The following is a 25,867-nucleotide window of genomic DNA, read 5'->3' as shown; positions in this document are numbered from 1 at the left end:
GATGAGTATTTTAGAATTGTAAGATATTTTTTCTCTTTGAGTAATTGGTATATTTCTTCACAAAATAACCAGGATTTTTTTTAAAAACATGAATTTAAAAACAGTGGAATAAGTGAAAAATTTAGGCAGTAATTTTATGACTATTTGTCTTTTTTTCTTTAATTGAAATATTTCTCTTGAGAGGATGGTAGTGATAATTATATGTAGTTTTAAAAATATTACCAGTGAAATAATTTTAGTGACTCTGATAACAATTAAAAAATTTTTTTAATGTTTATTTTTGAGAGACAGAGAGAGGTTGGAGGAGGAATAGAGTGAGGGAGACCGAGGACCCGAAGCAGGCTTTGCATTGACAGCAGAGAGCCTGACACGGGGCTCGAACCCACAAACTGTGAGATCATGACCTGAACCGAAGTCGGGCGTTTAACCGACTGAGCCACCCAGGCACCCCTAATTTCTTTTTAAATAGACCCTTACATTATTTCTTTTTAAAAAGATTCTCTGTGTCTTTTCAGTTGGAAGGCTACATCGCAGGAAGTAGCACCAAGAGGCAGGAAGAATATCATTAAAAGTGTTAACTTTTTACTTGTTCTGATCTCATGCTGTTCACACCCCAACCTTGGTTCTTCCCATTAGACAGGGTTGAGTTTTCCACTTTATTTAGAGCCTGCTTGTTTGAAATTTTTTATGTTCAAATTCTAAAATGACTTATTCCTTATCAAACTCGACAAAATATGTTGCAAATTGCAGGCTGTTTGTAACAAATGGTGTTGGTCGTGTTTCTCAGAAGTGTAAGGAGCAAAATCAATGGAGATACTTTATCTCATTTTCCTTCCTTAAAAAAAGAGAGGTTTGAAATGACTGCTTTTTAAGATTTCTTCTCATTCTACACTTCAGTAATGTTCTCAAATAACACAGGCAACTCCCTTTTCCCCCTTCTCTAGGAAGAGGCTACTTGGAGACTGAAAAATCTCTCTTAAAACTTTCAAGGAAAGGACTTACTCCACCCACTTATGTGGATCATTTAGAGACTTTTCATTAGATGCCAAGGAAGGAGGGAAATGAGGTAGTTAATTCCTGGAAACTTTGTCTCTGTGATTATGTATGAAGTTATTTTTATTGTGCATATTATAGAGACAACTTGCATTTATTTTGACCCATTCCAAGATCTTTGAAAATATGGAACTTCAAAGTATTTCTCAAAGGAATAATAAATACTCATTTGTTTCCTAAATCTGTGGATTGTACTGAATCCAGAACTCCAGCACAGTTTTCCAGGATGAGAGCACTAATTTTTCTTCTGTAAATAATAAATGCTAGGTGACATGATGGATTGGACTTATGGATAGCAGAATTCCTGAGTAGAAAAAGTATATTCATTTTGCTTGTAGAAAAAGCAGTAAAATGATAACAGAACATTAGGAAGTGAATTCAGAAAACCTGACCAACCTTTTTGGCCTCTTGAGGGAAAGTAGATGAATGGACCTGCTCCCTATCCCTTTTTTGTTTTCTAACATTGTAAAGCTAAGAAGAATGAAGTCAAAGCATATTTGAGGTTTGCTTTATTGTTTGCTGGGAATCCACTGTGCTGAAATATGTGTATCTATATATATTTTTATGTCTCTTTTATGTATATACTTCTTTGTAATTGGTCATTCAGGTCTTTTTTTGTAATCCTACTCCCACGGGTACATTTAGAAATAAAATAGGATACCAGTTTTAATATGAAACTCTTGTTCTCTAGAATACATTGCTACAGCCATGTGGATGAATAATTAGCTTTATATAGATAATATTAGACAAAGTGGACATGGTTTTCCCTTGGCTTTTTTGAGAATGTTTTTTGTGGCCTTTGAGGTTGCTGCAAATAAGTACAATCTAACTACAAATAAGGCACATTTTTAGCAATATAAATATACTCAAATGAAATCAATTTAATTTTTTTTTTTTTTTTTAAATTTTTTTTCAACGTTTATTTATTTTTGGGACAGAGAGAGACAGAGCATGAACGGGGTAGGGGCAGAGAGAGAGGGAGACACAGAATCGGAAACAGGCTCCAGGCTCTGAGCCATCAGCCCAGAGCCTGACGCGGGGCTCGAACTCACGGACCGCGAGATCGTGACCTGGCTGAAGTCGGACGCTTAACCGACTGCGCCACCCAGGCGCCCCTGAAATCAATTTAATTTTTAAACATGAATTCTATTTCTAATATAACAGGCTGCGGTCGTCACTTTAATTTTGAGAGAATAAAACCAAGTAAGGAAAGCTGTAACTAAAGAAATCTCAAGAGTATTTTTTATGTTAGATACAATCTAAAGAAAATCAATATTACATTAAGTGGTGTTAAATTTTTTATGCTCCGGGAAAGTACTTTACTTGTCCATTTAATTAATAACAAATTCAATAAAACAGCAAATCTCTGGAGAGCTGGTTACCACAAAAACTTCAAAGATGAACATTCTGACTTGTGTTTTAGTGTCCCTCCTGCTTTGGAGTGACAAATTTAAACACGATTTTATTACCAATTCTAATACCTTAGTATTATAAGTATTTTTATTTAAATTAGAATGGGTCCACATTAAAAAAAATTAACATTTATTTATTTTTGAGAGAGAAAAATAGAGAGAGACAGGGTGTGAGCAGGGGAGGGGCAGAGAGAGAGGGAGACACAGAATCTGAAGCAGGCTCTAGGCTCCGGGCTGTCAGCACAGAGCCCAGTGGGGGGCTCGAATTCATGAACCGCGAGATCATGACCTGAGACAAAGTCAGAAGCTTAAATGACTGCGCTACCCACCCAGGCACCTGAAAATGGGCCCGCATTTAAGGTGCAATGCCTGTCTTTGTGTGACTCATGGGAAAGTGGGCTTGGGCTATCCTGGCCAATCTCTGACCTTCGTTAGCATCAATGGTGCTGCTTAACAGTAATGGTGCCAGTTGTTACTGCCTCATGTCATCTGTTTAGCTGCATATAGAAATGTGCTAATGGCACAATATGACACAAGATGAAAATAGGTGAGTATAGAAATGATATTGGCCTTGCTTTATGATATATTTAAACATTTTGTAGAGGACAGTTTGAAAAAAATTAAGATACATATTTTCAAGTTCTTGTTGGACTCCACTTTTTTTCTTTGAAATCAGCCATAGCATCATACGTTAGGGCTGATTACGTTAGGATGTTTCCTATAAACACAGCAAATAGCTCAATTTTTACTTCGAGAGAAATGGAAATAAGTATCAAGCTTTTTCTGGTGATTTTTCTTCTCACCAGATTTTCTGTCACATTTTTTGCAACACCAGTAGTAGTAGAAGGGATCTTTATGTCAGACAGTCTTTGTGCCTTCCCTTTTCGGGAAGAATTTTCATGAGGAAAACTATAGGAAGAACCTCGTACTACTCAACCAAATAAAACAGTTTTAGGCCTTCAGCGGCTTGTCATTTACATGAACTGTTCAATACTCAGAGTTTGCCATATTCGATTCCTTTTATATGGCAATAGCAACCTCTAGAGGCAAACAGGACAAACTGAAATTTTTGTCAAGAGCTGGCCTGAGTTGATTATAACCGGTGTAATTTTTAGAAAGAAAACAAAAATCACTTGGTATGAAGACAATTAAAAAATAAAGCAGATTCACCCAATCAAGAAGACTGTTGAAACATTTATCTGAATCAGAATGTCAATCTTTCACGACCTAGTTGAGGGCTTTTCTTCACTTTGAAGTCTTTGGACCCCACTCTTTAAGTCTGAGTTATTGGCTCTCATATTTATGCGTCAAAAGCCACTGTGTACATTTCTTTTATGATATGAGCCATGAACTGCTTAAAGTCAAGATTTATGTCACGAAGATTTGTATCTTAACCTCTACCCTGCCACCAGCCTGTACCACATACGGTTCATAATATATAATGCATATGAAATAACTTTATAGAATGGATGAATCATTGAAAGGAGAGGAGAGAAAATTAAAACACAGTGCCATTGGTGCCTTGGTGGAATATTTCTCAAATTTGGGTACCCATTGAGCTACCTTGTATTCACCTCTTAATATCTTACTAGATACTTTTGTTTCCCTAATTGACTTCTTTGAGACATTTGGAACTGGAACTATAGTTCAATTTTGGCCTATCTCCAGCACCTTTTTGATGCATTCTTTTATGCTCATGGCATTCTGAAACTATTTTACTTTACCCATTTGTTTTTAGTGATAATCATCAGTTATTGATGGATTAGTATTTGCTTGGTGTATTAGTTTTTATTGCTATCATAAAAATAACCACAGATATAAAGGTCTAAAACAACACAAATTTATTATACTATATTTTTAGAGGTCAAAGTCCATTAAGGTTTCACTAGACTCTAATGAAGGTGCCAGCAAGGCTATGTCCCTTTATGTAGTCTCTAGGGGATAATTGTTTCCTTTCTCATTTAGGTGTTGACAATTCAGTTCCATGCTGTTATGGGGCTGAGGGCAATGTTATGTTTTAAATCAAAGTCTAAATTCTAAAGCTACCTTGTTCCTAATTCTTATACCATGCTATGTTGTGGGTATCCTACCATATATGTGTAATACACACCCACACACACACTCACACACACACATACACACACACTAACACATTATCAACTGTTATTTGAAAAACCATGTTGGACTAAAGAAAACATATTGTTTGCGCCATTTCTCCTGGTGATGTTTATGCAAACAAGTTTTGTGTATTAGTGAGTAACGCATGCATGCTAGTTTGGCATGGTCTATTAATGGCAAAGCTGCAAGAACAGAAAACACTTACTGGTAAATTTATTTGTTTTAGTTTTCCAAGATTCAGGTCCAAAAGATAATCATTTCACAGGTCAGCTATGAAGCTGTATCTTGATTGGAGGCTACTAATGAATATGAAGAAATTCTGCCACTTTAATTTAGAAAATGTTAATTCTAAAATATTCACAAAGTAGTATGCTTATATTTTCATATGCTTATCACTCTGATATAGTTTTTTGAATGAATGATTTTTAGGTTTGTAATGTAAACAGAGGGTAACATGGGGTCACTTTTGGCATCCGTATTGTTTATCATAACATGACTTCCCCAAACTCCTATAAATACGTATATCTTTGCTTTAGCCCATTCTTTTTGCATCCCACTTGTTTATTTATCCTTTTTTAAAATGTATTAACCGATAATAGGCTCAGATGTTTTTATTAATTCTACTACTTTAGCCTTAAGTTCTCTCCACGTGTGGTTCTTGCCTTGTAGTTGTCTCCATGCACAAGGGAAGGCTGTGTTATGTGAATGTTTATTCAGTCAATCCACCAACTAACGTCAGATTTGAGCCTGTTTCCTTATCTTGCTTTCTCAAAGTCAGCTGCCATTGTGGAAGCATCACTTATTCACCTCATTTCCTCTTTATTACAGAATCTTGATGCTCTGCATGACCACCTCGCTACTATCTACCCAGGTATGCGTGCGCCTTCCTTTAGGTGCACTGATGCAGAAAAGGGCAAAGGACTCATTCTGCACTACTACTCAGAGAGAGAAGGACTTCAGGATATTGTCATCGGAATCATCAAAACAGTAGCTCAACAAATACATGGCACTGAAATAGACATGAAGGTAATGGTCAGTAATGGAGGCTCTTCTTGAGCACATCTGACATACAGAATATTAAACATGACACTGTGAATTTACCTGTAGCTGTCACTTCTAGTGGACCTCACCAGAGGCATATTTATGAGCCATAACAGTGCTACACCAGCAATATTCTATATTTGACCTTGGAAATCATTATACAGGATATTTTTTCCCTATGGCAGCAGAAATCTCTCTCCAATTATACATTGCTTAAGGCAATGTGAAACCTAGCTTGCATTTCCTGTATGCATCAGCTGGGTAGCAGAAGGAAAAGTGACTGGTTAAGCTGTAGCCTTCAGAATACAGAAAACCCAAAATGTGGATAGTCAAGTTCTAAGATCTATAAGATATACATATATAATATTAGATATTGTTTTACTGATCATTGTCTCTTTGTAGATTTTTTCTTATCTGTTCCTGAAATAATAGTTGGAATCTTTCATTTTGTGATCTAAAAATTTTGTTCTTTTAGAAAAAATTGGATTACTTGGTGAAAGAAGTCAGGTCTTAATATTTAAAAAATTTGTTGCTATTGATAATACGTGCTCTAATTTTTGAGTGAAAATATCAGGGTAGTGCTACATCAGCTGTGTAATAAAGAAAACCATTGTTTTTCTCTCTTTTTGACCCTGCAGTCTTCTCCCAGTCACCTGCTCGGTGTGTGCCCAGAATGTTTAGCCTTACGAGCCATTTTTTAGTTGCTCGAAGTTCAAGAGAATTAGGGAGAGAGATATCCTATTTCAACTTTTTTTCTTTATGGCTATTTCTTAGATGTCAGAGTTATGTTCTAGCACATACAGGAAGCCCAAACTTTAAGTACAGTATTATACAAAATAAAAATTGTCATCTTTAAATTGTTTATATTGAAAAAGTGTCCCATATATTTAATCTAGTAATGCCATGTTAGATTCGGTGGTTTTCTTTCTTTCAAGAGTTGATGTCAATTCTTGGTGTGACACTTGTGGGTGAGTCCCAGGTGCATCCTTAGTTTTTCTACAACTAGAAAGTAGGACTCTGTGTAACTTGACATTATCAAATCCAGAGACATTTGAAAAATTAAAACTGTGGGTAGAGAATCAACATGTATCCATGGCTAGGAATCTCACTGGAATTTAGCCAAAATATTCTATGCCTTTCATTTCTTATTTTCGATCCTGACCCCAAACTAACGCTACACTTAATGCCTAGTGAGCCTTTGTCAGGGGCTTTTAGCATACTGTGTCTACTCTTGTGTTTGGTTTTTATTTAGGCAGGTTGAGCAAAAGACAAGTACGTAGAAACTTCAAGAAAAAAACACAAATCAGGGCGCACTTGGAGATTGCAGTTGCTATGGTTATCAGTGTATTTGGCATGGGAGATTGGCAGCCGTGAGCACATTCTATATAAAATTCAAGATTTTACTTAATTGCACGGTTTCCTTTATACAATATTTTGTTGCCTTGTGACCTTCATGTATTTAAGTGCTCCCACACAGACCTTCCGGAATATTTTCAGTTTTAGTTATATTTGGTATATTTAATTTTTGTCAGAAATACCTTTAATTTCCTGAAGTATTCTTATGTTGAATCCGTAAGCTTAACAAGTCCAGGGTTACCAGATAATTTAACTACTTAAGGAATATTATACCGTGTCAAGAAGTGATATGCCAACGAGAGCTTAAAAATATGATCAGAAAGCAGTTCATTTAGGGGCACCTGGGTGCCTCAGTTGGTTAAGTGTCTGACTTTGGCGCAGGTCACGATCTAGTGGTTCATGAGTTCGAGCCCCACATAGGACTCCATGCTGACAGCTCAGAGCCTGGAGCCTGCTTCGGATTCTGTGTCTCTGTCTCTCTCTGCCCGTCCCCTGCTCTCTCTCTCTCTCTCTCAAAAATAAATAAACATTAAAACATTTTTTTTTGAAGAAAGCAGTTCATTTTGACAATTTAATCAAAGCAAAGGAACAAGATTGAGGAATTAATTAGTGAATTTAGGTTGCACATAATTCAGTTCCTTTAGCTAAATTGGAACCAGAGCAGACCATCAAAATTGGGCTTGAATTTGAAGACTGACTCTTATTTTGTTCATGAAACTTTAGAGAAAACAACCTTAGTGAAGCAGACTGTTTAAATCATCGATAAAAATACTAATATTTAGCCAGTGTAGTAGGTGAGTGTGACTCCCGGGAGTAATATCCTAATTTCATCATGAAACGATTTGAAAGAATATGTACAAGGGCGTCACGTTAATTGTGATTTGTTCTTAAGTCTGAGAGTGTGCTGCTGGGAATGCATGAGCAAAAAAAGCCAAAAAGAGCAACATTCTGCCTTCATTGAGCTTATAACTGAAGAACTATTGTGCCCACTACTTCCCATTTGGATCTGGCCACAGTTGAGATACAGTTTTTCCTTTTGGAAGAGGATGTGTTGTTTCTGGTTTCTTAAACTCAAAAGAATAAACATCTTTTCTATACCTTAATAATGTCTTTGCCTATGCATAATATTTCAGAAATGTCACTATTTCTGTAAATTATAGAGCTTTACTCACTATTATGATTGCTTCCCTAGAATGAGTTCCTAGACTTGTAATTAGATTGAAGAATGCACAACTTTTTAGGGATTACTTGTATATTATCAATCTACCCTTCAGAAAATTTAATCAAGATCCCCTCCCACTTGTGGTATTCGAGATAACTCTTTTTCTGTATCTTACCCAATTTGGTATGTTGTATAATTGCTATTTGACTGATAAAAAGTGACATTGCATGTATTTTTAAATATGTAGCTCTATTATTTCATTTCCTTCTTTTTGCACATATCATTTTTCATCATATTAAATAAAACCACTTTGTATGGTTTGTGGGGTATTCACTGTACAATTGTACCTGGCTGAGCGGGCTGAGCCTACCAGGACAAGGGGGTGATTTTCTCCCAATTCTACCAAAGAAGCCATCTGGGCTGCTGAAGGATTCATACCAGATTTGCAATTTTATTGTAAGTAATTTTTCAGTCTTCAAATTGCATAAGTCAATGTCCAGAAATAGTTTCCTATTTAAGACATGCATAGTATTTGCATTTATGCATATTTTAAAATTAACTCTCTAAATGCAATTCTCATAACCAGTTTCTTAGGCATTTAGGATTTTAAGTAAACTGAAATGCAGGCAATTAACTCATCTCCCCCTCTGAAAAATCCAGGTTATTCAGCAAAGAAATGAAGAATGTGATCATACTCAATTTTTAATTGAGGAAAAAGAGTCAAAAGAAGAAGATTTTTATGAAGATCTTGATAGATTTGAAGAAAACGGTACCCAGGAATCACGCATCAGCCCGTATACCTTCTGCAAAGCTTTTCCTTTCCACATAATATTTGACCGGGACCTGGTGGTTACTCAGTGTGGCAATGCCATATACAGAGTGCTTCCCCAGGTAAAATGACATCACACTTCCTTGAGGTCTGAGGCAAAGGCTCTAGAGTTGTTATATATGGCCATTTATTCACTTAATGCATTGATTATATATCATGTAATGTGCAGTACGTTGTATATTACGTAAGTTTTTTAAACTGAGCTAAGTGTATTTGAGCATACTGCAACTTTCCCTAGGACAGCTATTTATTCTTTTTCTGTTTTAATCACTCACAGGGACAATGGGAAAATTACATGGGGATACTATTGTTTTAATGAGAAAATGGGTAACTTTCTAGTCATAAGCAACTCCCCTACCAAATGATTATGATTTTCTACTTTAAAGTCTTACTGAGCTGGCTTAATCTAATCTCAAATCATAAGAATTATTTCTACTGATCACATGATCCTTTCTTTTCATCCACATTGTAGCTCCAACCTGGGAACTGCAGTCTGTTGTCTGTCTTCTCTCTGGTTCGTCCTCATATTGACATTAGTTTCCATGGGATCCTTTCGCACATCAATACAGTTTTTGTATTGAGAAGCAAGGTAATCAAAATATTATTTCTTTCAATGTGAGTAAGGGATGTTATATCTTAGAAGTGTCCCTGAAGGAAAGTTACCTACTATACTATTCTATCATATGGAGAAGGTATAGAAAAATTCAAACCAAACCTCAAAGGGAGTCCTGTTTCAAAGGCAGTATTATTGATTTTTGGTTTGCCTGAGCAGCACTGGAACTCTTACTAACTGATCAAAATTAACAAAAGTAAACTTTGAGACTGTATTGTTGGGACAATGCAATTTCACATAATAAAACAAATATCTTTTACTCCCTGTACAGCTACCATGTACTATTTTAGACATCAGAAGAACTGATAAAAAAAAAAAAATACACTTTTTTAACTTCACCCAAAGCCACTGATTTTATTCTTCCTTAAATTGTCTATTATTCTTGGTGCCATTTTTGTGGGAATTTAAAAGTGTTAAAATATTCTTTTGGTTGAATGTTTAAGGAATACCCAGATCTCATAGTTTCTGTTCTTGGGAGTGATACAGCAAACGTGTCCTAGAATATATATTTTGTCCTTCCTGAAGCCCTTGGAAAGGTCTTACCCACACATACTTTATGTATTTGGAACTACTCCCAGCCTCTCTGTGATGCAGGTATGGGGAATAGAGACACTTGGTTTCTTTTTTTTTTTTTTTTTCATAGAAGTTAGTATTATATGTTGGAGCCATACTGGAAAATCAGAAATAAGATTCACAGTAGCTTTAAAACAATATGCAAGCATAGTAAGACTATTATCTTTTTGGGTCCAAAGGAGATAGTCAATTCGTTTTTCTGCAGTGTTCGCAAGGTAATCACTTTGCTTATTACCTGGCAGTATTTCTGTGAAATGCCCTTCCTGATCTACTTGGTGTCCTTATTCCCCCTGGACACTTTGGTGGGAAATGAGGTATACATGTCCTTCTTTTTGCTGACTTGTTGTGTAGGGAGAAAGGTACTAGTTTAATAGCTGTGTCTTGCTTTTTCAAGGAAGGACTGTTGGATGTAGAGAAATTAGAATGTGAGGATGAGCTGACTGGGACTGAGAGCAGCTGCTTACGTCTCAAGGGGCAGATGATCTACTTACCTGAAGCCGATAGCATCCTTTTTCTGTGTTCACCAAGGTAATCATTTTTAGATCAATTATAATGGATAGAAATACCCGTTTTTAGCTAACAGAGAAATTCAAAAGCATCTTATTTAATGATGTCTACATGTTTCACGTATAATTAGGTATTACAACCCCTGTTCATACAGCACTCTAGTACAAGGATAATTTCATTTAACAAGCTCAGAAGAAATCCTGTATTCTTTTTTTTTTTTTTTAATTTGTCCTGTCTTAATCAATGTGCCAAGTGTATGTGCCATCAGATCATGGAAAAATCTAATCTGCTGGTAGCTAATGCTTAGCTTTGTACCTTCCAAAGAGGCACCACGTAGAAAAGAAATTTCATAAAGCATTTAATATGATGACATAAATACATGGGGATATTTGGCACCGAAAAATTACTTTGTACAATTATTTCTAGATTTAAAATATAACTACCCTATATTGAAAATATTTAGCTACTCTAATCAGGATATACTATTCAAAATATATTATTACGTTGAAATTTATGTAAGTTATGTTTTTTGTAATGAACATCAGAAGGAAGTAAAACTGTAGGATGATATTTTTCCAATTTGAAAAAACATTTTACCAAAAGATGCTTGGCAACTCAGAATAAGAAAAACATACCTAAATTTACTTAGAAAAATAGAAAAAGCTAACTGGAACTTTTTAGGTGGTATTTTGTGTATTTATAACTTTGTATGACAGAAACCTATGCACATTATTTAGTAACACATTCACTACAGCATGTTTTGCTGAGCTACTGGCTAAAAATTTAATTTAAAGTCCACCATGATCACTCTTCATTTAAAGATACTGCCTGAAAATTTCTGAAACATCTAATGAACTTTATAACTTCCTTTAATATTATTAATACACTATTAACGACTACATAAGACTAATGATTATTTTTTCCTGAGAATATGCATCATGAAAATAAAAGAGACAAACTTAGAGAATATCAACCCTTTATATCTTTTTATTAGTCACTTTCATTGTTCTAACTATATTTTTATCTGCTATCAATGTGGGTTTTTTTTTCTTTTGCCCTTTTCACGTTGAGCTTTAGTAGAATGACAGCTGTTCAATAGGGACAATTTCTATTCATGGAGATAAAGGTCTCTTTGGAAACAGAAGCAGAAGATTTGGAGGCTCTTTGTTAATTACCATATGAAGAAATTGGTCACATATTGACACATTCACAATTTGTCATATGGTACCTGTCCGTGTATTTAGAAAGATTTGTACTTGTGTTAAATGAGATCCACTAAAAGCAGTTTTACTTATAAATAATTCTAAGATGATTAGTTTAAATTTAGGGGAAAAATGTTACTAGTTCATTAAGATAATGAGTGAATTTTTTGAAAAATGAGACATAGAGGCACTTTGGTGACTCAGTCAGTTAAGCATCTGACTCTCTTTTCGGCTCAGGTCATGATCCCAGGGTCATGGGATTGAGCCCTGTGTGGGGCTCTGCTGAGTATGGAACCTGCTTAAGATTGTCTCCCTCTGCCCCTCCCCCACTCCCTCTTGTGCACACAGGTACTCTTTCACACACACACACACACACACACACACACACACACACACACACAAAGTGAGATATAATTTTATTGTTTTTAAACTCCATACAAGAATTTTTAGCCATTTTTATTTTAAGCTTATAATCTTTTTTTTTTTTTTTTCTCTGTTCACGGGCAGTTCTTGTATATCAGCTAGCAGGTGATCTGTCCTCTTTTCAGATGAGTCTATTCTGCCATTGAGCCGAGTTGTTCAAGGTTAACATACATATGCATTTTAACAAAATCTAAAGAAACCATATGATTCATTACTAAAGTCTTTGATCATTTTATTTTTCTATATTGGCATGCTTATGTTGGCTTTGATTTGTGGACATTTTTGCTGAGAATGTATAACAAGGAGACATTTTATTAATCCAAAATTCTTCAGTAAAGCCACAACTCCTTATGTCATTTTAGAGAAATTCTTATTGTGAATGCCCAGAAGTTATTACTTTATATTTAAAGAATTCAAACCAATAATATAACCTTAAGATATTTTAACCAAAAAATAAATTTTTAAAAAGCAGTCACTTATCAGATCATCACTGAATCAATACAATTATGCTATTCTTTTTTTTAATGTTTGTTTATTTTTGAGAGAGAGAGACAGAGGAGGGGCAGAGAGAGAGGGAGACACAGAATTTGAAGCAGGCTTCAGGCTCTGAGCTGTCAGCACAGAGGCCGACACAGTGCTCTAACCCATGAACCATGAGATCATGACCTGAGCTGAAGTTGGATGATCAACCAACTGAGCCACCCAGGTGCCGCTATTATGCTAATCTAAAAATAACTTCGGTAAAAAAAAAAAAACAGGTTACAAATATGCATACACTTTAGTAAGATTATATAATGTTTCAAAAATGAGAAAAATTTTCAAAGCAAACAAAAGCAGTAGAAGAAATTAGAATCAGAAGTAAGAGTAGCACATAAAATACATGTCATAAAGTTATAAGCACATAAAATACATGTGGAAGATAGGTCATAAATCTGATTGTAAACTTTTTATGACTGCATCTAAAAGAGAAAAGCAGCCAGTTACAACAGTCAATGGTTGCATAAGGCAACAATGAACTGGTTTCTCAAAAGAAGCATTATCATCCCTGTTACAGAGGGCAAAAAGAAAGTTTTCTTCATCTCTTTATAATGAGGGGAAAATGTGATTGCAGTCCATAACGGCCACGTGTTAAATACCAGATTAATTTTCACAGGATAGTTTTCTCCTTTATCTTTCAGTTTAGGCTGATGGAATCAAAAAGTGAGATTTGGCAAAAATGTATGTCAAGTTCACTGCTCCTTGATAGATTTTTTTTTAATGTTTATTTATTTTTCAGACAGAGAGAAACAGAGCATGAACGGGGGGAGGGTCAGAGAGAGGGAGACACAGAATCCGAAACAAGCTCCAGGCTCTGAGCAGTCAGCACAGAGCCTGACGCGGGGCTCGAACTCGCGACCCCAAGACCATGACCTGAGCCGATGTCGGACGCCCAACCGACTGAGCCACCCAGGCGCCCCTGCTCCTTGATAGATTTTTAAATATATGAAAGAATGAAGTTATAGTCTTCATACAACTTTCCATTTTTTTTTTTTTTTCTGTCTTTAGCCTGACCTATTGAATGGTAGGAGATGACCAGATTTTACTCCTTGACAGTAGTCAGGCTTGATGTTAGCATGTACACAAGTTGGCACTGACTTCTCCTCATTTCCCTATCTACCAGTGTGATGAACCTAGATGATCTGACAAGGAGAGGTCTGTACCTAAGTGACATCCCTCTGCATGATGCCACGCGCGATCTCGTTCTTTTGGGAGAACAATTCAGAGAGGAATACAAACTGACCCAAGAACTGGAAATCCTCACAGATAGGCTGCAGCTCACGTTAAGAGCCTTGGAAGATGAAAAGAAAAAGACAGACACGTAAGAATGTAACCTTGTGGGTAAGGAAGGGCGTTGTGTATTGTGACCCTACTTTGGTTAAGTTTGGTAACCAAACTAGAAAGGCATGGAACCTGTTGTACTCTGGAGTAGTAGGTAAGAATCTTCCATATCACTTAGAAAGAAATTATGCATACAGAAATACATCAGTCTTAATGGTAGTGGAAATGTGTCTTCTAGTTTTAGAAACTAAGTTGAAAGAATAAATGCCATAATACCTCCCTGAAAATCAATACAATAATCCAAGTGTGTATTTAAAGGTGAAGTATTCATTCATTCCTTCCTTCATATGAGAGATATGTTCGAAGCATCCTCTGTGTGCCAAGGGCTGGCTGGGTTCTTGGGGTTGCAGTGAACACTGTACTTAGAATTGGCCTTCATTTTCAAAAAATTCATTCAGATATGCACTGTGCATACTACTTGGCCTTGCTTGTATGTATTCGTTAAAGGCACTAAATCACTGGACATTGATGAGAGATTTTACCCAGGGTTTTGGGTATTCATTTTTGATGGCTTGTTGGAGAATTGAAGTGATCTGTCTGACTTCTCCTAAGAACTATTTCATTCTACTTGAACACCCAGAATATTGATAACAGCATCACTTTCTGTACTTTTCTTTGCGTTGATATGTGTGTGGTTGCCCTGAAATGAATGCTGTGCCCACACATAAACACGCCAGTTAACTATTTATTAATAAATGGATGAAATAGAGAACGACATTTAATGTCTGTCTATACATAGCTTCTTAATTCACTTGTCTTGACCTTTGTATAGAGAAGCTGAAAGCTATATCTGGTTTCTTTGATGTCTCTTTACTTTCCTTGTGGCCCTCAACAGATCCCTGAATCCCTCCAGATATTTTGCAGATTTCAAAAAGGATATGGGACAGGCGGCTCAAATTCCTCCCACTGCTTAAAAAAAAAAAAAAAAAAAAAAAATTCAAACTGTAGGTTTTATTGGTATGTGGTACAACTTCATCCTTGAAAATAACACATTGTATGAGGCTTGTAAGATTCAACTTAGCACAGTACGTCCTCTGGCTTTAGGGGAGAAAAAGGTAGAGAGGCATCATTTCTTCCTCTGGGTCCTCATGCCAAGAGCCATCGGTTACCCCAGTTTGTGCTTCTGTCCTATCAGTCCCTCAGCTCTCACCCTCCTCCCGTTGTGCTTACCACACTTGTCCCTCTGCGTGGTACCTGATGCCATCGAAAAATCGCAGGATTGCCTATAGAAGTACAGTCTTTTCTTGCCGAGCCCAGGCTCCACCTGTTTTTTCCGTTTCTTCCACGGAAGAAGGAGGCATGGATGAGACTGGGAGGAGATCTACTTGGTTTAATGGTATTTACACAAATTCAGGTAAACTTCTTATTCCTGAGAGATAAACACGGTCCTGGTATTATACTACTCAGACAGTGTTCTAAGTGCTGGTAATGACAACTTTCCTACTGTGAATGCTGTAATAACAGGTCAGAATTCAGTACCACGGATGAAAACTCTGACTTCCTATTGCCAGGGTCCTGCTTCGCCTATTTGGTTGCCTTATTTCCATTTAGTTTGAATTGGTTTGGATTTGGAGGTGTTGCATGTGATTAAAACAAATGAATTATGGTATTTTTGAAAACTTACATAGATGGCTAATAATGGGTGTCTTATAAGACTCCAGGTTTTTACAGTACAAACGACATCAAAACTCTGTGATTCCCAGCATTTCTTCCTGCGGCTTTTTCCCCATCCCGCTGAATAGGCTGTTGTATTCTGTCCTCCCTCCATCCGTTGCCAATGAACTGAGACACAAGCGTCCAGTGCCTGCCAAGAGATATGACAACGTGACCATTCTCTTCAGTGGCATTGTGGGCTTCAATGCCTTCTGTAGCAAGCATGCATCTGGAGAAGGGGCCATGAAGATTGTAAACCTGCTCAATGACCTCTACACCAGATTTGACACACTGACTGACTCCCGGAAAAATCCATTTGTTTATAAGGCAAGTCCAGACCACATCCTAATGCAGTGCCCTTCAGAGTCTGAATTTTGAGACCCTACGTTCCGAAGCACCATTCTCTGACTATAGCCCTACAGCCTTGGTGCGGTAGGCCTCCATGTATCCACTGTTTACCATTTTCTTAAATAATTTACCTCTTGTTGTAAACCTTTCTCCTCCCTGTAACCAAAATGAATAGAGCTGATGGTTCCCTGGTTCAAATGAAATGTTCAGCAGCTTTTGCACTTACATTAATGAATCTGCACAGGTTGTTTCTCACCCATCATGTAAACATAGCATTTGTTTTAGTGCTCTGTCGGAGACATTTTTACTGAAATACATAAATGCTTTGCATAGTAAAGAAGTCTTAGAGCATGAGAAGGGGACTGAGGACTCGGGTTTGCTTTTAGATTACACCGACCTGAAGATAAACATTTATAAGGCATTTATGCGCTTTGTTTCAATTAAAAACAAATATAATATTGGAAAAAATGAACTCAGGGGATTATTGCTTCATAAAAGCAAGAATGTTAACCAGACCATCTCCAGGCATCTGGAGTAATAGGAGTGCCACAAGGACTATTTATTTTATAGTGGTTTTCTGAGGTACAGTGTGACATTTTGTGAGCACATCATAAATGTAAATGGTTATTGAACATGATAAACCATTGGACGTTGGGCAGTGGCTCTTGGGTCATAAACCATCATTATTTTAGGGAGATACTGGTAATAAGTTGTTCTAGTGAATTATAAGCGTATCTGAGATGAGAAACCAGGAATTACTAGGGGGGAAATAATGCTGTGTCCATGCCTGGCTGTAATCAAAGCCCTCAAGTGCTGTGTGCAAGTTTCAAATAATTACAAGGTTTCATCTTGTTGGAATTGGATGTATTATAATTTTAAACGAATTCATGGGAGGAAAGTTTAAAGTTACTGGTAGCCTTGGGGAAATGTTGTTTATATAGAAGGGTAGCAAATGAAACAGTAATGTTTATTCTAACCAATGACCATGTAAATATATGTGCTGTGTTAGGTGGAGACAGTTGGTGATAAGTATATGACAGTGAGTGGTTTACCAGAGCCATGCATCCACCATGCACGATCCATTTGCCACCTGGCCTTGGATATGATGGAAATTGCTGGCCAGGTTCAAGTAGATGGAGAATCTGTTCAGGTTAGTAAATAAAATAGATACTATAATAGCAGTAGCAGACCTTTGTGGTCAACTGACTCACATTCTTTGGCAGGCAGTCATTACGTATAAAGGAAGATATCATCATGACAACAGACTATAATATTTTTGAACCCATTGTATTACATTTTTTCACAGAGATGGGAAATCTGTCCACCTTTTTGAAACTACCTAGTCTGTTCCATGTACTGAAATCAAGAGGATGAGACCAAACTTCCTATCCTTTCTGGTTTATTTTTTAAAAATCTCTTTCCTGCATCTCATATAAGTTGCCAGATTCATATCTTTGGAATCTTCTGACTTTAGAAAAAGAATATTTCTCTTGGAAGACAGATTTTGTGAGAGTTTTTTTTTTTTTTAATATTAATGCTTGATTTTTTTTTTTTACCTTTCCTTTAATCTCTTTTTTTAAAGATTTTTTTTCATTTATTTATTTTTGAGAGACAGAGAGAGAGAGACACAGCACAGGTGGGGGAGGGGCAGAGAGAGAATGAGACATAGAATCTGAAGCAGACTCCAGGCTCTGAGCTGTCAGCAAAGAGCCCGACGTGGGGCTTGAACTCACAAACTGTGAGATCATGACCTGAGCCGAAGTCGGTCGCTCAACGGACTGAGCCACCCAGGCGCCCCGAGAGTTTTTTATTTTGTCTGTAATACACTTGGGGTTCTGCCAGAGCATTCTTATGATTTCTTTATGATGACTTTACGTTATTCTGTGACGTAAAGTAACCAAAAATTAGTGTTTTGGTGATCGAGCTTATTGAAACAAAGCTTTGATTTCTGCAGATAACCATAGGGATACACACTGGAGAAGTAGTTACTGGTGTCATAGGGCAGAGGATGCCTCGATATTGTCTTTTTGGAAATACTGTTAACCTCACAAGCAGAACAGAAACCACTGGAGAAAAGGGAAAAATAAATGTGTCTGAATACACATACAGGTAAGAGAACAGGTCTTAGTATTTACTGATTTGCAAGAAAAATGTCTCTTCGCATGTGGTTTAACTCTCTGCATGATTTTGTTACTTTTAAACAGTCATCACTTATGCTCTTAGGATTGTTTATTTTTTATTTGAGAACGGATCATCACTCCCACTCTCAGTGAATCTACACCACCTTAGGAATTCCTCGCATGACCGCCATTACTAAAATCCTGTGTTACTTTTAAATACAATTTTAACATGTGTCATTACTGTCTCGATTTCGAACTTTGCTTCATGTCCCTTTCTCCATACAACCATAGTCAAGACATCTTTTCCTATTCCCTGTCCCCTATCTTTTAGATGTCTTATGACACCAGAAAACTCAGATCCACAATTCCATTTGGAGCACAGAGGCCCAGTGTCCATGAAGGGTAAAAAAGAGCCAATGCAAGTTTGGTTTCTATCCAGAAAAAATACAGGAACAGAGGTATGACTAATCAGCATGCAGTTACGTTTTTTAAAGACAGAATATAAATACAAGGAGCTAAATTATAATCACTGAAAATATGTCTCCTTTGAAAAGAATTCTTACTTGCTGAAATGAACTCTCAGGTAAAGCACTGTCAGTACTGAAACATTAATGAGCCAGTTAGAACAATAAAAACTTCTTAGGGGATACTTTATTGTTGCCGGCTTTTTACCTCTAATGAAATTAAACTTAAAAGCACCAGACGGGGAAGACCAGTTTTTGGTTCTTCCTCCATAATCTGGCTGAGGTGAGAGGACAATGAGGGACTCCCTGGCCTCTTTGCTCAGCTCCATAAGGGGTTCTGATATCACCATCTGGCCAGAGTCAGGACTGCAAGTTATGGGAGGTTTCTTAATCACGAAGCTTCAGATCCTTCTAAGGGCCAGTCTGTCTCCCTGTGGAATGTTTGGGGATCTTTAGACATCCTAGGCCCTCGTGCGTTTTTCCTAGAAAGGAGAGCGATTTATACTTTTCCAGAATCTAAATGATTGCATAGGGGAACCTCAGGTTCGTGCTAGTGCTGTGGTTATATTCTGGCTGTACTACTACGTGCTAGAGTTGACTTTAGACACTAGCCCTCCAAACTGGAATCCTGATTCACGCTGGGCTCCTACACACCAAAGCCATGCCCACCTTGTTCCCACACACAGGCCGCTATATCAGAAGTAAGGTTGATACTTTGTTCCCTGTTGATGTAGAGGTTCTTTAGAGAGGGTGAGGCTACTTGATTATATTTCCTTTTCCGAACGTATATATCCCCTAAAAATGCTGGTAGAGCATAAGTCCTAAAAGGAATGGAATGCCAAGTTTTAAAATATTTATCTTTATCTTCTTTCTGCTGTTTTTACTTTAGATAATTTACTTGTGGTTTTGGCATGCTTACTGAGGCTCTTCTGATAAATTAAGCCCTACCTCAAGTGTTGCTCGTTTTAGGTGGGTGGTCCTTGTTTCACCCAGAATTATGATGGGAAGACTTAGAAAAACAGATGTGCATGCATATATTAAAAAAAAAAAAAAAGAAAAGAAAAGAAAATCTTTGGGGGATACTACAAGCTTTATTATCACTGAAAATGAACCCTTATTTATTCCACTCTTTAAAGGAACCAGCACAGGATGATAACTGAATTTCAGACTGTGGGATGACGGGGACCGCAGAATGGGCTCCAGTTGTCCCCTGTCACACACCAAGCAATTAATTCCCTGTGGATACAGATTTCGCTTTGTCCTTTGCAATGACCCCAAGCCTTTCTCTTAGGCATAGCTTTCATTATTCGTTATTCAACCTTTGCTCTGCTTTTGGTAATTTTCAAGGTTTAGTATATTACCTAAAGTTTGGCTTTAGATGTGGATAATGTGAATTTCATGTGTCTTAAGATCTACTACAAGCATTACTTAACATGGTAATTTGCAAGTGGTAGGCACCCAATAAGTAGTTGTTGAATTTAATTAAATGACACTGAACAGTATTTGGTCATGTGTACATATCATATCATGGTTTGCCAAATCTGTTTAGTGTTCCATGTATATGTATATGTATATTTTAATGACTATAATAACATATAACAAAGTTTATATCGTGTTGGTGTACATCATCATAGAAACCATTTTCTAAAAGAGTGAATTCTAACTTTTAGGGGAAAAAATGCAATTTATTTTCAGATTCCCAAAATAAGAATTAATATACCATGCTAAGAAAATAATGAGTATTTTGAACTGTGCTAATTTTTCTTCAAAAATATAGGATGCGCATTTCAGGATGCGCATTTCTTTTCTTAAAATATTTGGTTGCTCACCCAAATCATGTGGCATTATAATTCCTCTAAAATTCTGTAGTTTGTACTATATCCCTTGTATTAAATCCCTTTAACAACATGTTATAAAAAGTTGCACTGTTTCACAGTGAGCTATTACATTAGCTTGAGATAAATGTCAGGTCTCTAACCACATCTGAGAATAAAATTGGGAGTACTACTGGGATACTCCTGTAAGAGCCATTTCTGGCCATTTATTTCCAGAAATGAGCTTCTTTTTCTTAGCTTGGAAGAATGTGGTTATATCCAGGCCATCAGGTTCAGAAAAGTTAACTTTAATTTTGACATAGAATGCATCCCTATTGGAATAATTGGCCTGTTGTTCTTAAATAATTTATTAATATCTACCTTTATAAAATATAGTGCAACTGCATTTGTGTAAGAGTGTTTGTCTTTAAATTTAGTATTTCGTATCAGCACAACGATACATGTATAAATGTTCCATGTTCCTGTGTAAGAAAATCTGCAATAAATTATTTTTTCCACTTGTCTCTAGACAGTTTTTATTTCACCAAAAATGATATTAATGTCATTATTGGCCATGTTATTAATGCCATTTTTATACATACATTTTATAATTTTCCCTATTTTGCACTTTAATTTTGATTCAGTGTTGTTATGAAGTTGAATGGCTCCTCTTAGATAGGCTTAGTCTCAGATGCTCCTTTTCTTCAGTACCAACTAAATGCAGAAGCAAGACGAGACCTGGGGGGACAGATCCATGGATCGATAGGAAATGACATCATTCCTTGAGGATCTCAGTCTTTCAGGAGTGAAAGACACATGTACAAATAATTACAATATGTGATATTTGTAGCGTTCATCCAATTTAAGGAACTGAGAGAATACGTAGAGAATGAGAAAGGAGGGGACCAAGGTAAGACGGGGACAGGGGGCAGCAGGGAGACCAGGCAGGGTTTTATGAGGGTCTCACTTAAAGATGGATCAATGCCATGGGAGCGAGACTCTAGACCTCTTCCAGCAGCAGATGCTCAGGAAGTGTCTCCAGATTCTCTCCTGCCTAACCCTCCTGCACAGCACGCGTTCTGTGCATTCGCTTTGCTCTTCATATCTTCCGAATTTCTACAATTCCTCGACGTGTCTGTGTTCCACTGACCCTGATGACCCCTTCACGTTTGTTTGTTTTCATCCTCTTTTTATTGTTTCTGTTCAGTTATTTCACAAACATTTTTTTTGGTAAGAGTTTTAAAACATGAAGAAAAGGTTAAAGGACTCCTATAAGGCACAACCATTCACCAAGCACCTGGATTCTACACTTCTTAAAAATTTACTAAATTTTTGGCGACTCCCTTTTAATTCATATTCTGGCTTTTTGTAGTCTGCTGGGTTTTATTTCTTTTGTTGAGCGCTCACCCACATACTATAAAATTCACTTTTTAGAAGTGTACAGTTCACTTTTTAGAAGTGTATTCACAAGGTTGGACAACCAACTAATTCCAAAATATTTTCATGACCGCCCCCCCAAATCCTGTAATCATTAGCAGTAAATCCCAATTAACCCCTTCCCCCAGCCCCTGGCAACACTAATCTATTTCCTGTTTCTAAAGATTTACCCATTCTGAGCATTCCATATAGCAGAATTGTACAGTATGTGGCATTTTGTATCCGGCGCTTAGCACACAGTTTTCAAGGTTTGTCCATGTGGTAACATAAATCAGTATTCCGTTACTTGTTCATGGTTCAGTAATATTCTGTTGTATGGATTCGCCACATTTTGTTTATTCCTTCATAAACCATGGACATTTGAGTTGTTTCCACTTTTGGTTAATATGAATCACACTTAGGATCATCTCTACAAGCTTTTGTGTCCGTATATATTCCCAGTTCTCTGGTATTAAACGTAGGAGTTTCATTTCTAGGTCATATGGAACTCTAGGTTTAACTGTGGCAAGCTGCCAAACTGTTTTCCAAGGTGGCTGCACCAGTTTTCTTTCCCACTGGCAGTGTATGAAAGTTGCAATTTCTCTACATCCTTGACAACACTTGCTATTGTCCATTTCTCTGATCCAAGCCATTCCAGTGGGCGTGAAGTGCCATCGCACTGCGGTTTTGATTTGTATTTCCCTCATGACTGCTTATGTTGAACATCTTTTCAAGTGCTGGTTAGTCATTTGTATGTCTTCTTTTGAGAAATTCCTATTCAAATTATCTGCTCTTTGGGTGGGTGGGCGGGCGGCACCAGCCTGGCCTTGGGGTCTCCATTGGCCGCCTGCCGGCTGGCCTCTGCCCTCAGGCTGGGCTCTGTCTTGAAGGTGTGAGTGGAGGTGTTGCACCGGAGCTGGAGAAGGAGCTGGAGAAGGAGCCACCCGGCAGCACTGTGGAGGGTCCAGGGGATCTGCAACGTCCCCCCAACCTTCCTCCCTCCCTCCCGCCCCCTCCATCCCTGCACTCCCAGCGCCCTCTCCCCCCCTGAGCTTTTCTTTGGGCGCTGGCGCCCAGGGTCGGCCTCTCACAGCTCCGGAAAGGAACCCAGGCAGCTCTCTGGAGCTGGGGACTGGAGACCCCATGAGGTCCCACAGAGGCCCAGGGGCCGTGGTGATGGTGTGGGAAGCCGTGCTGAGCTGCGCTGGGCTTTGGTGAGGTGTGACAATTTATCTTTGACTGTTGAGGCAGGAAAATGTGGATGATTACTACATCAAGAGGGGGAGGAACTTGGCAGGGGCTAGTCAGAAGGCCTGTTAACATTTCTGAACCTCGGGGTATCATTATCTGTAATACAGGAATGATCATTTTCTCCTCATGGGAGGGATTCGTTGGGAGACTCCCGGTATTTTGTTTTCTCTCACCATTTTGTGGACATTTTTCCTATCCCTGCGTTTATTCTGCAAAATGTTATTGATAACATTATCCATAAAAGACATTTAGGTACTGAAAAGTTGAAAAACACACAAATTATTTGCCCCTTTGTAAATGGAGTTATTCGCTTTTTTTAGAATGTTTATTTATTTTGAGAGCGAGCACAGTGGGGGAGGGGCAGAGAGAGAGGAGAGAGAAAATTCCAAGCAGGAGCCATGTCAGCGCAGAGCCGAAGGGGGCTGGATCTCACCAACTGTGAAATCATGACCTGATGAAATAATGACCTCAGCTATGGGATGCCTGGGTGGCTCAGTCAGTTAAGCGTTGGACTGTGGCTCTGGTCATGATCTCTTATGAATTCAAGCCCTGTGTCAGGCTCTGTGCTGACAGCTCAGAGCCTGGAGCCTCCTTTGAATTCTGTGTCTCCCTTTCTCTGAATCCTTCCCCACTCACACTCTGTCTCTCTCTCAAAAATAAGTAAACATTAAAAAAAAAAAAAAAAAGAAAAAAGAAATCATGACCTCAGCTGAGTTGGAGGCTTAACCAACTGAGCCACCCAGGCGCCCTGAGTTATTTGGTTTTTAATTGTTGAGTTTTAGGAGTTCTTATATTCTGGACACTAGACTTAATAAGATCATGATTTAGAAATACTTTTTTTTTTCACCTAATATGTCGGTTTTTTCACTTTCTTTGTAGTGCACTTTGAGGCTCAAAAGGTTTAAATTTTGATATGGTTAAATTTGTGCACATTTTTCTTAGGTTGCTTATGCTTTAGATAACATACCTAAGAAGCCATTGCCTAATCCAAGGTCACAAAGATTTACACATGTATTTTCTACCAAGAGCTTCATAGTTTTGTTCATAGTTTTAGCTCTTACATTAGGTGTTTGGTGCATCTTGAGTTAGCTTTGGTATACGATGACCCTGGGAGTCCAAATTCATTCTTCTGCTTGTGGCAGTCCACTTATCCCAGCAGCCTCTGTTGAAAAGCCTATTCTTTCCTCATTGAATTATCTGGGCACTCTTCTTGAAAGTAAATTGACCGTAAATGTAAGGGTGTATTTTTGGACTCTCAGTTCTCTCCCTAGATTTATGTCTATCCCAGTGCCAGTACCACTCAGTCCTGTTTACTGTAGCTTTGCGGTGAGTTTTGAGATTGGGAAATATGAATCCTCTAACTTTGTTCCCCAATAGCAACTTTAGGCACTGATGTTTCTCAAGATTTCTTCCTCATATCCTTGAATAATCTCACTTGTCAAATCTGTGACTACCAATAATCTTGACTAACAGGAGTTGCACATCTACTTTGTGCAAGGTTTTCTCCTTGCCACTTTAGATGGCTTATTGTATCCACATCCTAACAACCTAAATAAGTATGTGTTATCTTTTAATATGTTACTGTATTTTGTTTGCTAACATTTCACTCTGTTGGTTATGTCCATTTTTATAAAAAAGGAATGGTTTGTAGTTGTGTATGTTTTGTCAGGTTTGGGGAATTAATCACACATTTCCTCATAACAGATGTGAAAGTTTGCCTAATATTTTGGGGGGATAGTTAACAGTTTGGAAAAAAATTCCAGTGAAGTTGTCCGGATTTAGTGCCTTTGTTTTGTTTTGTTTGTGGAATAGCTCTCTAATTGTATTCTTTGTTGCTTCTCTGGGAACTGATCTCTTTACCTTTTCAATTTATTAGACTTAACAATATTAGTTTTTTAAAAGAAAACTATCCATTTCATTCAGATTTTTAAAAGTGTTTTAATAGGCACACAAAATAAACCTTTTGATACTTAATTTTTTTCCCACTTTTGAAGATTATTTTGCCTGAAATAGTGTTTGTTTTCTTCATTTATCTCTTAATCCTGTTAATTAGCGACTTTTTTCCATTTTCAGAGAACTGGGTTTTGGATTGGTTAGTTTTACTATTTTTCTGTTTTCCAACTTTTAAATTTCTGCTTTAATCATTAATTTCTTCCTTCTATTTATTTAATTCAGTTTTTCTTTGTCCCACGATTTCGAGTTATATGTTTGTCTTAAGAATTGAACGCTATATGGGGCACCTGCATGACTCAGTCAGTTAAGTGTGCAACTCATGTTGATTTTGGCTCAGCTCATGATCTCACTGTTTGGTTGATGGAGTCGAGCCCTGTGTCAGGCTTTGCACTGACAGCGTGGAGCCTGCTTAGGATTCTCTCTCTCCCTCTCCCTGCCTCTTCCCTGTCTCAAAATAAACTTAAAAAAAACGAAACAAAAACAAAGAATTGAATGCTGTACGATTTCTTCTGATAAAAACATTTGAACCAAGTATTCTGATACATCATGTTTTGCTATCATTATTATTTTTGAATTCTCCAGTTTTACGTGGTATTCTTTTGTTCCAGGACTTGTTTAATCATGTGTTCTTAATTTTCCCTTTTTCCCCCCGTATCTCCACTTTTCTTTGTCCCAACTCTG

The 25,867-nt window shown here is 37.4% G+C and overlaps 1 protein-coding gene across 2 annotated transcripts in view; it reads left to right on the top strand.

Annotated features, from left to right (window-relative positions):
* Positions 1-21,088, top strand: part of GUCY1B1 (guanylate cyclase 1 soluble subunit beta 1) — a 47,493-nt gene extending 26,405 nt beyond the window's left edge. The window contains exons 5-14 of one of the 2 annotated variants that reach the window (XM_045464766.1): positions 5,412-5,609; positions 8,803-9,033; positions 9,444-9,560; positions 10,552-10,685; positions 13,950-14,147; positions 15,910-16,147; positions 17,178-17,318; positions 18,123-18,277; positions 18,620-18,746; positions 19,889-21,088. In XM_045464766.1, coding sequence (XP_045320722.1) covers positions 5,412-5,609; positions 8,803-9,033; positions 9,444-9,560; positions 10,552-10,685; positions 13,950-14,147; positions 15,910-16,147; positions 17,178-17,318; positions 18,123-18,277; positions 18,620-18,746; positions 19,889-19,912 — 1,563 coding nt within the window. In that variant the 3' untranslated portion in view covers positions 19,913-21,088. Of the gene's footprint in view, positions 1-5,411; positions 5,610-8,802; positions 9,034-9,443; positions 9,561-10,551; positions 10,686-13,949; positions 14,148-15,909; positions 16,148-17,177; positions 17,319-18,122; positions 18,278-18,619; positions 18,747-19,641; positions 19,850-19,888 lie in introns of those variants that run through there. The other variant, XM_045464755.1, reaches the window with a different exon arrangement.
* Positions 21,089-25,867: the final 4,779 nt, after the last annotated feature.

Source organism: Leopardus geoffroyi, chromosome B1 (assembly GCF_018350155.1).
Source record: "Leopardus geoffroyi isolate Oge1 chromosome B1, O.geoffroyi_Oge1_pat1.0, whole genome shotgun sequence".
Lineage (NCBI taxonomy): Eukaryota > Metazoa > Chordata > Mammalia > Carnivora > Felidae > Leopardus > Leopardus geoffroyi.
Note: the sequence above shows the minus strand (reverse complement) of the source record. Positions and strands in the feature narration are given on the sequence as shown.